Below are 13,619 nucleotides of genomic sequence, written 5' to 3'. Positions count from 1 at the left end.
AAAACACCTTTGTATAATATTTTGGATCAGAATTTACATCTAATGTTAACTAGTTGTTCTTGCTTTCTCAAAAGACTTTACTGATGACTCATGTGTAGCCGGTGCTTTTCTATGACTGTATATCTTTTTGTGTGTAATACATGAATACCCAGTACTGCTTTGCTTTGTAGTTACAGAGTACTTCCTCCCTAAGTGAGAGACCACACACTTTTCTTTGCTGACAAATTTATGGCTTCCCACTTTTCCTTGTCGTTTAAAATTTGATTCCTATTCTTCTTCTATGTGTTCATCGCTCCCACCCAAGTAAGCATCATCAGCAAGTTTAGGATAAATGCTCTTTTCCAAAATTCAAGTCATTAGGAAAATTAAGAAGTGCTGGGCCTATGACCAGTTCCTTGAGAAGAGTGCTCAATATGACCTTTTCTCTAGGGAAATGACCAACTGTCCAAACCAGCTGTCCAGTCACCAGGTGGTAGCATGATCTAAATAAATCAAAGAAAGGGGTAGGCAGCTATATTTTTCCTGTTATGGTCAGTGCATTCCTACCTATAGATCAGAAATGGTGTCTAGGGTAGTTTAAATTTCCTTCTACTCCTATGAGTCTGTATCATCTGTAGAAGGAAGACTAGATTTCTCTCCCTAATCATAAATGTCATGTTACATATGACAGTGGAATTTTTAAATTAAATCTGAGGACTTATTAAAGATTAGGGATTGGATCTATGGCTTCATTGGTATAAGGAACCCTTAGGTAAAGAGACTTCCTCTATCAATTTAGGTTGGCACTTATTCTACAAAGTAGAGTCTTAGAGATTTGCTAGCATACTAAAGGGTTAAGTGACTTGCTCAGAGTCACACAGCTAATATATGTCAGAGGCAAAGACTGCAAGCCAGGTCTTTCTGACTTTGAAGTCAGTTCTCTATTCACTTCCTCCTATCAAAAGCTTTCTAAAAATCTAAAGTCAGAATATAGAAGAATATTACTTTATGCTGAGAAGGATAAATATCTCAGACTTAAGTAATCTGTGCACTATTTTCTTAGCAATGGCATCTACAACATGGTTTTAACATTTCCATATATGATGTTCAAATTCATGTATATACAAATATTCTGTATTTCTTTTATTCTGCCAAGTACGTATATTGATCCCCATCATCCGATAATACAGTTGTCAGGTAATACATTTACAGAGTAGGTAGATTATGAATCAGAAGATTTAAAAAAATATATGATTTAAAAAACCCGAGCTAATTGAGATACTTGGAGGCTCAAAAGTAAATCTGCCTGTTTTCAATCCAGATATTCCCATGTATGAGTGTGATTAGCACAGACTTGTTAAATCTCTCCCAGGGCCATTTGTGAGCACCCCCTAGTTTAGAACAACACACTCTGGGCCTGGATTTGTCTGCAGTCTTTGGCCTATGCCAGATTCACTGCAATCTTTAAACCTGCCACATAGGAGAAGGTTCTCACAGAGGTCTCTGCAGCCAAAACCCCAGCAAGAGGACATGGAAATTCCATTTGGGAGACTGAAAGCCCTGTGGTCCACAGTGCACAAATGATAGTATGCACAATGGACTATCTCTCCATTAGTTAGTTAACAAACCTTTCCACTCAGTACCAATGGGTACCATCAGAGGATATTATCACTGAAACAAAGCTAACAACAATTATCTAGGATTTGTGGCAAATAAAAATGTTCTGGAGAACTTTTCCATTTTACTCTGTCAATTAATTTTAATGTCATTATAAGGGTGATGGAAAGAGAGGCAACATGGCAAAACAGATAAAGAGCTGGCCTTAGCGTCAAGACGGCTTGAGTTCTAGCTGCCTCTGACACATATTAGTTGTGTGACACAGCTAATCTTCAGTCACTTAAACTCTCCAAGCAGCTCTCTAAAATTAACAGTTACAAGACCCCTGGGCACGGCATTAGGAAGATTCATCTTCAGAATTCAAGTCTGAATTCAGACACTTACTAGCTGTGTGATTCTGGGCAAGTCACTTAACCCTGTTTGCCTCAGTTTCTTCATCTGTAAAATGACCTGGAGAAGAAAATGGCAAACTACTCCAGTATCTTTGCCAAGAAAACCCCCAATGGGGTCATGAAGAGTCAGACATGACTAAAAATGACGGAACAACAACAACAGTTCTTCATCAGTTTCTCAACTAGGAATCCCCTATGTCTGTGAACTACCAAGTAGAGCCCAAAAGAAAGGAAGAAAATCATAACAATCATTTAAAAAATTAAAATCATCATCAATAACATGTGAAACACAGATGAATGTTTCAAAATAACCTTGATTATTAGAAAAGATCATTTGGTTTTCTTTTGCTGTTAATCTTCAAGATTAGCCTTTGAGGCATATTTATAAAACTTTCAAAAATGACTCATAATGAATATTGGTTAACTTACATAACTAAAATAAATATTATTAAACCTATTAATAAAGTCATGTGTAAACAGTTAAACTTTATCTCCCCACTGGCTGCTTAGACCCTCCTTACTTCTCACCTGGACTATTGCAAAAGTTTCTTAACTGAAGCCTACCCTACATCCTATCTCTCACCTCTCCAACTTATTTTTCACACTACAGACAAAGCAATTTCCCAATGTAAAGACCTGACTATATAGCTCCCCTGCTCAAAACCTGTCAGAGAATCACTGTTGTCATTAGGTTGAAATCCTTATTCTGGCCAGTATTTACAACCCTCCACAATCTGGCTTCAACCTACCTTTCTAGCTTTTCCCACTCATGTCTAGCCCTCTTTCTTCTTCATGCATTTGTGCATTCCATTGGCTTCCAAGAGACTCTGACAGTTGAAATGCTTACCTTCTTTCAAGGCCTAGAGCTGAGGGCTACCCTTACTAAGCTAGCCAGAAATGATACCTCCTCCCATCAAATCCTTCAGTTCTCTCTGTTGGATTTGTCCTATGTACTTTAAGGGGCAGACATATGTCATTTTTCATTTTTATATCTCCATCACTTAGCACAATGCATTGCACCAACTAGGTTCTTCTAACATCTATTGAATTGAAATTAACTCCTTTGAGGATGGGGTACAAGTTTTTGTCTTTCTATCCCCAGCATTTAGCACAGTGCCTAGTACATAGTAAGCCCTCAATAAATGTTTGATGATGACTGCTTGAAAAGGGATGCATTACCTTTTCTAAGTGAGTAAAGTAAATTATATTGTCTTGTAGTTTTCTTTATATAATATTTATAAAGTCTTGAATAAGAAGAAATGCACAGGAGCTGTGAACTCTCCTGGGACTGCACCAAGTAGGACCTTTTATCATGGAGGCCCAAGGTGGCAGTAACAGCTGTGAGTCATTATATTCTCCTCAGTCCTTCACACCTCTGAGTCTCACCTCATTGTGTAAGTAGTGGGTAAGTCACATACTTAATGAGGTCTCATTGAGAAGAGAGGCCAACACCAGGTCACATCCAAAAAGAGAACCTAAATTGTATTCTTCTAGTTTTCTTTTTTAACTTTTTCTTATTCTGACTTAGATGTCTGATTATCACATGTAGGGCTTTAATAAATGTTTGTTGAATTAAAGAAAAAAAATAAACATACAGGAGAATTGTGAGCAAGGTTGGTGAACTCCAAAAGACTTTTCTATTATCTGTTTCAATAGCATTTATATTTTCTGTGTAAAGGTCATTGATCATACCCTCATATGGACAGAGACTAGATTTGTGATTATGTTAATATAATGAACTTCCAAATAAGGAAATTCCCTCTCCAAATAATGGTTGGCACTGACTCTACAATTTATGTAGTCTTAGAGAGTTGTCAAGAGCACTGATATGTTAAGTTACTTGTCCAGGGATCACACAGCCAGTACCTATCAGAGGTAGGACTAGAACTGGGTTCTAGGTTGGCTGTCAATCCATTATGTCACACTGACTCTCTCATGTGATTTTAAAAACAATGACAGTAACAACAATCCAACTTTGTACAATTCTTTGTATCTGTCATCCTAACTGAAATATATAGTGCAGAAGTTGGAAGTATAGGTATACCTAGCTTTCTATTATAGATGTATTCCTGGAAAGTTGCACAATAAACTGAATTTGTATAAATTTGAGTATTTTAAATACATTAGAGGAAGTTTCTACTAAAAGTGTAATGCAGAGAATTCTAAGACAACCATTTTTTAAAGTGAAACATTCTTTTGTAAAGCAAATTGTTACACTCAAATCACTGTGTATTTGTAAACCTGGACTTTGTTTTTATACAGTGAAATAGTTTTGAAAATGACTATCGATATGTTTTCCTCTTGACACAATTTGCGTTTATGTTTCCTCCCCTCACAAGTTGATTTACGAGATTCTAACTTTGATGCAAATCCTATTATATATGTGAAGAGAGTTGGTATGACTTTGATCAAGTCATTTACCCTCTTTCAATCCTCAATTTCCTTCTCTGCAAAATAATTTGAAAAGGCTAGAGATCTTTAAGTTCTATACCAGTTCTAAAATTCTGAATTGTATTGCATCTAAATTCGATTTTCGTGTATAGTATTTTTGGGAAAGGATGAGAAAGATACAACTCGATATTATTATTGATTTTTTCTTAATTTAGCAAACAATCTAACGTCGTATTAGTGCTTTTGGTCCTTTCATTTCTTCCTTTTCCATTATAATTATATTTATATTCCAGAGTGTCCATGTGATTTGTTAATCTCTGTTCTTGAAGCATGCAACCATCCGCGTTTGGAAGGGGGAGGGGTAAATTCAGAATAGTAAGGCAGCAACATAGAAGATGATGATGACCTTGAAGTCTGATCAAGTCTCTTACCTATTTGCTGTTGAGTCTGTAGGTAAACCATCCTATTCTAGGACTTATCTACTATATCGTAGAAAGGTTCTTGCCTTTATACCAATCAAACCCTCATGGCAGGAGGTAAGCAGTTTGCATTTCCAGAAACTGTCACTGCTGCTTCTCCTAGCCCTTCTCTATCCCATCCCCAGTCATTAAAAATGTAAAGAGCTGCCTGCTCTGCAGACTGGTGAGAGAAATCTCTGGCCTTCTGGGGAAGGCTTAGTCATGCTTGGTTCAGTGGAAAGGCTAAGGAAGAAAGACAAACAGTATAAGTCATATGAACACAATGCTAAAAATTTGGGCCAAAATGTTAAATTGACTCTGATATTAAAATTTTCTCAGTCACAAAACCCCCTACTTAATATGGCTATTACTGCTTATAATGTTAGAGGGTCCATACTAATAGTATATACATTATGTACAAACTGGCAATTTAACATCTATCCATATTTATTATTCTTAATTCCTCTTCAATTTTCTTAAGCCCAAATGGTTAATGTAATTCTAAGAGAAAGGAAGAGGAATGAGTAGAGCAGCCAAGGACATATTTAGTCCAGACTATTTTTCCCACCCAGAAATGGTTTGACTCACTCATTAAATAGAAAAAAATACTTCACTTTGAATTCAAATTCATTGTTTAGTTATTTTTCAGTTGTGTCCAAACCATCCCGACCTCATTTGGTATTTTCTTGCCAAAGGATACCGGAGTGGTTTGCAATTTCCTTCTCCAGCCCATTTTATAGATGATAAAACTGAAGTTAACAGGGTGAAGTGACTTACCAAGGGTCACACAGCTAGAAGTGTCAGAGGCCAGATGAAGATAAGGCTTCCTGACTCCAGGCCTGGCATTATGTCTACTTCACCACTCAGCTGCCCCCTTGAATTCAAGTAGTCCATCTACAATTTTTAAGACAAAGTGCATCTCATAGTACTTAAAGTTCATAGTTGAGATATCTTGTTGTAGGGGCTCTCTCTAGGACCCTCTTCAAGTCACAACCTCTGGGTACCACAGACAACTCCTTAGGACTTATCTATTAAGCCATAGTTACACATTTAGCACTTAACCTCACTGGGTTATTGTGAGGATCAAATAAGGTGTTTACAAATGCTTAGGTCAGTTCCTTACTTGCAGCAGGCTTAATAAATGTTTGTTCCCTTGGTCTTATGAGCCCCCTTCTCCCCCTTGTGATTTTCATGGGTGCAAGAAATTTCCACAATGACCAAAATCTTTCCTATTATATTTGAAAAAAAAATCTTATTTGCAGAGTTTCTCTCCTAAGCAGCACCCACTGAGTGGATAGCACTGGGTTTAGATGCTAAATGGTTCCAGAATGTGGGTTTTAAGCATAGGCTTGGTTTTTCACAATTAAATGGGGGGAGAGAGGGAGGCAAGAGAAGAAAAACTACTGCAGACAACGTAGCTTAAATAATGTATACCTATACACTGACATTACAAGACTTATGCTTCCTCTGACTCTCTTCTTCATTCCTGGGCCACTTCTTATCATGTTCAGTTGTTTCCTTGACAGATGATCACCATTGTCCAATGGTATTAAAGAAGCCACACATACATGGTTCCGGGAAGGGAAGGTACAAATCAGATTAAATGGCACCCTCCCTTCCTTCAAGGAGTTTAATCTGTTTTATGTATAACAGGGCTCTTATTCACATGCTTGACTGGGCCCTGTGAAAGGGGGTCAAGAAAGCCCCTTTTCATTTGCGTTTCCAGTACCATTCTTGGAGCCCTGGATGTCTAGCTGAGTGCAGCTGCCCTAGCCGAAAAGCCAGGAGACTAGGGCGGTTCGGGTGGCCCCCAGACACTACCAGTTTTTCTGCAAAAATCTCCACAAACCATGTAGATTCGCTTAATCTTTCCTCCTCCCCTCTTCACATGGAAATGGGCTAGTGTGGTTGCCATGTGTCTATTTAAGAGCGATTAACACTTGCTTGCCACAAATCCCTCCTTGGGCCATTTGGGAGCTGCACGCGTTCGCACCCCGCCTTGTTTACCCGAACTGGCCTTCACGCTCAGCCTTTTTGTTTACCCCGCTGGCCGGAGGTCTGGGATGGCGTGGGGAGGGGGGCATTTCTAAATATGCATCAGGAGGTCTTGACTATATAAAAGAAGACCAGGGCTGCCGGATGTGGGAGAAGGATCTCCTGCCTTAGTGACCGGGTGTATACATGGAGAGGTTGGAGAGCTCGGAGTCCCGACCCTACTGGGCCAGCTGCTGCCGTTTGCTTCCTGAAACCCCAGCTTCTCAGACCCTGAGGCCAGGGAACAACAACTCACGGTATTCAACACCTCAATCCCTTTCCCTACGTGTGACTGAAAAATTCCAGTTTTTTTTTCTGCTCCCTTTTCCACATATCCCTCATCTCTCTCTCTTTCTCTCTCTACCCCCTCCACCCCCGCCCCCATCCACTCCAAACCCTCCCCCTTCTGTCTCAGTAAAATCTTAACCCCTCTGCTTTGCGATCACGACAGCCGCCTTGCCTCTGACTCACACTTCTCTCTGGTGTCCTTGCTCTCTTCCCCACACCCCCCGCGACTTGCAGGTCGCCTGCTTTTTGGAGACCTTGGCTTGGCACCCCTAGAGAGGAAGCTGAGAAAATGCGGCCCAACCCCAAGGATACCGTAAGTGGCCCTTGTCCTGTATGAGCCAGAGAGAAATGCACACAGACACTCAGGATTGAGGGGAAGAGTAAAGTGTGTGTGTGTGTGTGTGTGTGTGTGTGTGTGTGTGTGTGTGTGTGTGTGTGTGTGTGTGTGTGTGTGTGTGTGCGCGCGCGCGCGCGCGCGTAAAAGGCTTGGAATGGGGAGACTTGGAGGTAGTGAACGCCAGACTTAATAGGCAGGAAGAGAGAGTACTGGCCATATAGGCAGTAGGACCTTGTGACCCAGAGCAAGTCACTTATTTTCTCTGTGACTGATGCTGTTCGACCTCTCAGAATTGTAGACAGATGCAGTTTCATTTAGCAAGCAATTATTAAAGGTCTATTATGTGCCTGGCACTGAACTTGTGTGCTGGGAGTACAAAAACCTAGCAGTCTGACGCCTTTAAGGAGCTAGCATTGTTTTGGGGGCAATACAGCACGTTCACCAATACACGAAGACAAACATTTAACATAGCATTGGGTGGGGGTGCCAACTGCAATAAGGAGGGGCTCTAAAAGTGTCTGGTCTGTATGTAGCGTTTAAGGATTCTAAGAGTCAGCAGGTGAAAAAGGAAAACATTTCAGGTATGGGGGAGGGCAGAGGCAAAGGCTCGGAGGCGGAAGATAGAACAGCAAATAAGCGAGTTGGGGCGAGACGTAAAGTGCGTGAGGGGGCGGAGAAATGCCGCGATTTGCGTCATTGGAAGGAGTTCGCACATTGACGAAATCACAGATCATTGACATAGGAGGGTCAGGACCCAAGTGACTATTAAAGTCACGATCCTGTGTGTCCCATTTAGCCCCTACCCTATATTGGGCATCTCTGCCATACCTGAGATTCCACCTAGTAGAACCTCTGCCAGTGGGATCAGATGGTTGCTTTCCTTGAAATAGATTTAGATTTGGTTCTTGAAAGGGATCCGCAGCGGCTTCCAGAGCTCGGTAGGCGGGGCTGGCTGTTCTGTGGGGATGATCCATTCTACCGTCTTCTCCTGGAAGTGAGTAATTTGGTTCCTTCTCATTTGAATCTTAGGTGTGTGATCTGCCTGGGATGACAGAAACCTCTGGAAAACTTTCCCAATATAAACATCCAGTCAGGTGAGTGGCATGTCTTACCCCCTCTAATTACTCTTTCACCCTTCCGAGGAGAGTAGTAGGAAGGAATTGCACGATGTAGCTGGCTGGCTGGGTGTCAGATGGTCCAGGACGTCCTTCTTTGGAAAAATAGAACCTTCTTTAAGCTATTCTGTGTTCTGTTTGCAGGTTAATTTTTTTTTCTCTCTGCCAAAATGTAGGAATATAATAGTTCCCTGTCCCCATCTAAAGAATTATTATACCTATTATGTCATAAATTCTTGGGAAATCTTTTATCGTAAAGGGAAACATTAGGGAGAATCTCTGATGCAGAGAAGTACGGCAGTGTCACCTTGCATCTTGCAGATGTTTTAGAAGCCTGCAGGATGTAAATGAAGTTGGCGTCATTCAAGGAGCACTTTTTTTTTTGTTCCTGTTGAAAATGAATAAGAGGAATGAGACTACATGAGATGACAGCTTCAAAGCTAGTAATTTGGTTAGGACAGTGGGGTGATACCCTTAGGAATTAGAAACTGAAGACTAAGAAAGACCCTAGAGATTATGGTCATCTGTCATTTTATAGTCAGAAAGGTTGTGTGATCCAGGGAAGAGCCCTGGAATGGAAGCATTTTCCCAGTTCTGTGATGTCAGGTTAGTCACTGCTGCCAATGAAATGTAAGGCTCATTGTTCTGTCCTTTGTATATTTCATAGGAGTATTATATAGAGCTCTGAGATAATATTTATAGTAAAGCATGTTTATTCACACACAAAGTAACACGTTGGAGAGTGAGGTGTTCCACATAAATGAATTTTCCATATAACCAAAGCCTACACTGTTAGGCAAGAAAGCTTAAAGTTGTAACAGTTCTAATGGAAATATATATGTGTGTGTGTGTGTGTGTGTGTGTGTGTGTGTATGTGTGTGTGTGTACATACATATATTAATATGTACATACATCTGTGTGTGTAATGCTTGCTTTTAAAAATCATATTATGTGTACATGTGTCTTCAATTATGATTTCATTGGTGTAGGGTTCTCTAGATGAGGAAATTCCCTCTACCAATATAGTTCTTCTGCAACTGTTTTGCTATTGACAATTTTACAAAGTTGCCTAGGGGCGCTGAGAGATTTAGTGTCTTGTCCAGGGTCACAAAAGCCTTTGGGTTTTTGAAGCTAGACAACCAGAGTCCACTGAAAATAATTAATCTTTCATTGTCCTTTAATTTTGATGCAGTGATTCTCTCAGGGGTATAAGGTACTGTCCATAGTGGATCTTCTCTCATAGTAAAAAGATTGCTTTATAGTTCATGATTCAGCAGATTCAGCTGTATCCTCCTTTAATGTCAGCTTTCAGTTTTTGATTATTTCCACTTCCATTTCCACTATTGCCATTCCCCCTATGCGCTTCTAATTTGCTAAAAATTAGGGGAAACCAGGTAACAAGGTTATACACATAAGTCTGATCTTCACTCTTTTCCCCTCTTTTTTTTTCTGGCCTAAAAATGCCTTTAGCCTTTTCTTTGAGTGAAATGAATGGGCCTTATAGCCTATTTGACTCTGAGGCCTTTCTTTCTTTCTTTTGGGTTGTGGATGTGCGTTTAAAATGATTAACACTGAACATCAATACAATCAATTAAACTTGCTTACTATTTACATTTAAATTGCTTAATTTCGATGCATAAAGCAGCATGACCATATTTTTAGTCACTCTAAATCCCCAGCAGAGTTTTGTCTATTCATTCTTACTCACTTTTCCTCTGAAACGTTTGTGAATATTGTATACTCCATTTTCCTCATTCTGCTGTTTAAATTTTACACTATTTCCTATAAAACCCTCTAGGTTTCTTTGTAAACCTCATATATGTTGCCCTTAATTGCATTATAGTATTCCATTACATTGATGTACCACAACTTATTTAACTGTTCCCCTATTATTGGACATTTATGCTGTTTCTTTTCTTCCTTCCTTCCTTCCTTCCTTCCTTCCTTCCTTCCTTCCTTCCTTCCTTCCTTCCTTCCTTCCTTCCTTCCTTCCTTCCTTCCTTCCTTCCTTCCTCCTCTCTCTCTCTCTCTCTCTCTCTCTCTCTCTCTCTCTCTCTCTCTCTCTCTCTCTCTCCCTCTCTCTCTCTCCTCTTTCTTTCTTGACAATTATATATACTGTTGCAGAAATCTTTGTACAGATAGCTTCCTTTTTGATTTTGGTTTTGATAGCACTTTCCAAGGACGTTCCCCATGGTGAAATTGCTAGATCAAAGGATATGACTATTTCGGTGACTTTTACTATGTACTAAAGAGATTGTTTTTCACAATGATCCTATAAGTTTGCAATTCCACCAACAATGGATAGGTTGTACCTGTTTGTACACAACTTGCCAGCATAGTGTTTCATTGCTTTTCTTTTCTTTTCTTTCTTTTTTTTGCCCATTTGGTTAATGTAATGTGGTACACCCTCTGAGGCCTTTTTCACTTTCAGGTTCAGGGCAATATTCTGGAGACTGAGGTTGCTGGAATTCTGATATCTGGATATATGTGTATAACCAAATATTGGGATTGAGAAGTGCCCTGTTATTTTTACTTTGACTTTGATTTTGAAAGATGATGATGAACATAGTGTTGCAGTCTCAACATAGGGGGTATAAGGTTCAAATCACAAGATTTTCTATGGAAAATAATGGTTACAGCAAGACACTCATGTGATAGCCCACCATGTTGTTATCTGTGCTTAATTCATTTCTAACTGGAATATGAAAATTTTTGAAGTTCAGAAGTGTATTATTTTAAAAATATGATTCCTGATTCATAGCTTTGTGCTAGGGGGGCTTGAGTTAGAAGTACTTCCACAGGAGGTTTCAGGCAGGGTTTAAATCCTTTTAAGCTGCTTAATTTAGTGATATGACTGCTGCTAACCTAACTGTATAAGGGGTGAGGAATAAAGGCAAATAGGCAGACTCTGGTATAGGGCTAAACAGGAAAATTTTATGACAATCTGAATGTTATGCAGACTTTTTCTTCAACTTAATTATCAGCTTTCAATATGTTTTTCCTCCATCAAAATGATCATTTTTGTTAGAATCACAAAATGGGTTCCAGAAGGACAGAATAAATGCCAAAAAGATTCTTCCTTTGGAAAAAAAATGCAGTGAAGATTTTTAACAGAATGTTCCACCTTTAAGTGTATATTTTCTTATTCAGACTTTTTAGCCAGTCATTCTAATATACGTAACATTCCTTTTAAAATCAGTGGGAATTTTTCACAATGTTCAATTCTGCTTTATGTAGTCAATCTATCTTTTTGAAACCTTACTTTTACCTAAAATATTCCCAGTAGAATATATTGATGTTACCTTGGCAAAGAAGAAAAATGTATTAAATCTGTGAAAAGGATAATAAAATAAAAAATCCATATTAAATAAATTAAGATATTATAATTAGTTTTTCCACACAATCTATTTTACCCACAAAATTAAATTGTTGAGAAAATTTTATATGCAGCAAACCCAATCTGAACCATGAGCAATAGTGATTACTTTAAGGAATGGGAAGTGGCCTTACCTTTATACTAATTATGAATGCTTTCAAAAACAAAATTCTGTTTTTGTTTTTTAGTCTGGCTCTATCTTACAGTCTTCATGATCATATTTGTTGACCATGGACAAAGTCAGGCAATATTTATTAATTTCAAGCAAGGTTTAGATCTATATTGTCTTTGTGCAAAATTCGTAATAATTCAAAATTCAACCTTTGCTGTTATCAGAACTCAAAGCCTTATGTCAGGTTAAATTGTTCTTTAAACTATTTAGGAAATAAAACTGTTTCCGGTAAGTATAAATATATCCATTGTGATTGAAGTAACATAAATCCTGAACCATAGATTCAAGTGAAAATGCTGACATTATACTTCTGTAAAAGGAAGGCAATATTGGTCAGTTCTTTAAGTAGTTGTACATTTTCAACTTAGAACCTTATTTGGGGTGGCAAAAAATCAGTTATAAAGATACTGTTGAAATGTTATCATATGAAAGCTAGGATACTAATACTAACCTCATGGAACCATACAAAGGGCATTTATCAACTGTTGGATCAATGGAAGCTTGGGACATCAATGGGAGAATTTCATGAGTATAAGGATTCTGAAAACAAATATACGTGAAGAATAAAGCATGCTGTGTTGTCCACTTGTTTCAGACTATTTTGGCCCAAATCAAAATGTTATGATTTCTTGTATCAAGAAGCAGAATCTCTTCTGAAAAATTTTCCAATTCAAGCTACAATTTCATTTTATGAAGATTCTGATAGTGAAGAGAGGAGGAGGAGGAGGAGGAGGAGGAGGAGGAGCTGATTCAGGATTCAGGAACTGAATTGAATTGATTCTTTTTGAAGGAATTCAAAGTTTATAGCATTAAAATTTCAATGTACAAATGTATCATAGTGTTTTTAAAATATAATTTATTTGTGTGTAAGTTATTAATAAAATGTTAAAATATTTTACAATTGATAGGGTAGTTTGGCGTTTGTCATGCTTCCCTACTCCCAGGTATAATGCTAGCACCTTATCAGAAACAAGCACATTTTTTTCATTGCATTTTTATCATTTTGAATTATTAAAGTTAAGTTGTGACAATTTTGGGTTTTTTATTAAAAGTTTTGAGAGCAGAACTATAGCGTAATAGATAGAGAGTAAGCTTTGGGGTCAAGAAAGAGGAAGTTCCTGTTTTTTCAGCATGATACACTGGATAAAACTTAGACTTTGGAGTCAGATGACTTGGGTTCAAATCCTACCTCTGATACTTGCTACCTGTGTGACTTTAGACAAGTCACTCCCTGGGTCTCAGTTTCTTCATCTGAAGAATGAGGACACTGGACCAAGTGGCTTCTGTGGTCCCTTCTAGCTACAAATCTATGATCCTACAGGTCTTTGTTACATACTAGCTATATGATCATGGGCATATCACTCAATCTCTTTTTGCCCTAGGCAACCAAGACTATAAATTACATAAGAACCCCTGATCTATTCTAGTGAAGGGAGTAAGCCACACTGGGAATTCCTTGT

At 38.6% G+C, this 13,619-nt stretch overlaps 1 protein-coding gene across 1 annotated transcript; it reads left to right on the top strand.

Moving 5' to 3' along the window:
* The first annotated feature begins 6,591 nt into the window (after positions 1-6,591).
* Positions 6,592-13,190, top strand: RIPPLY2 (ripply transcriptional repressor 2). Its single transcript, XM_020969900.2, has 4 exons — positions 6,592-7,128; positions 7,394-7,472; positions 8,526-8,590; positions 12,755-13,190. Exons 1-4 carry the CDS (start codon positions 7,019-7,021, stop codon positions 12,906-12,908), a joined length of 408 nt encoding a protein of 135 aa, XP_020825559.1. The 5' UTR covers positions 6,592-7,018; the 3' UTR covers positions 12,909-13,190.
* The last annotated feature ends 429 nt before the right edge of the window (positions 13,191-13,619 follow it).

The sequence above is a fragment of the Phascolarctos cinereus genome, unplaced genomic scaffold (genome assembly GCF_003287225.1).
Source record: "Phascolarctos cinereus isolate Bilbo 61053 unplaced genomic scaffold, phaCin_HiC Scaffold_5;HRSCAF=322, whole genome shotgun sequence".
Lineage (NCBI taxonomy): Eukaryota > Metazoa > Chordata > Mammalia > Diprotodontia > Phascolarctidae > Phascolarctos > Phascolarctos cinereus.
Note: the sequence above shows the minus strand (reverse complement) of the source record. Positions and strands in the feature narration are given on the sequence as shown.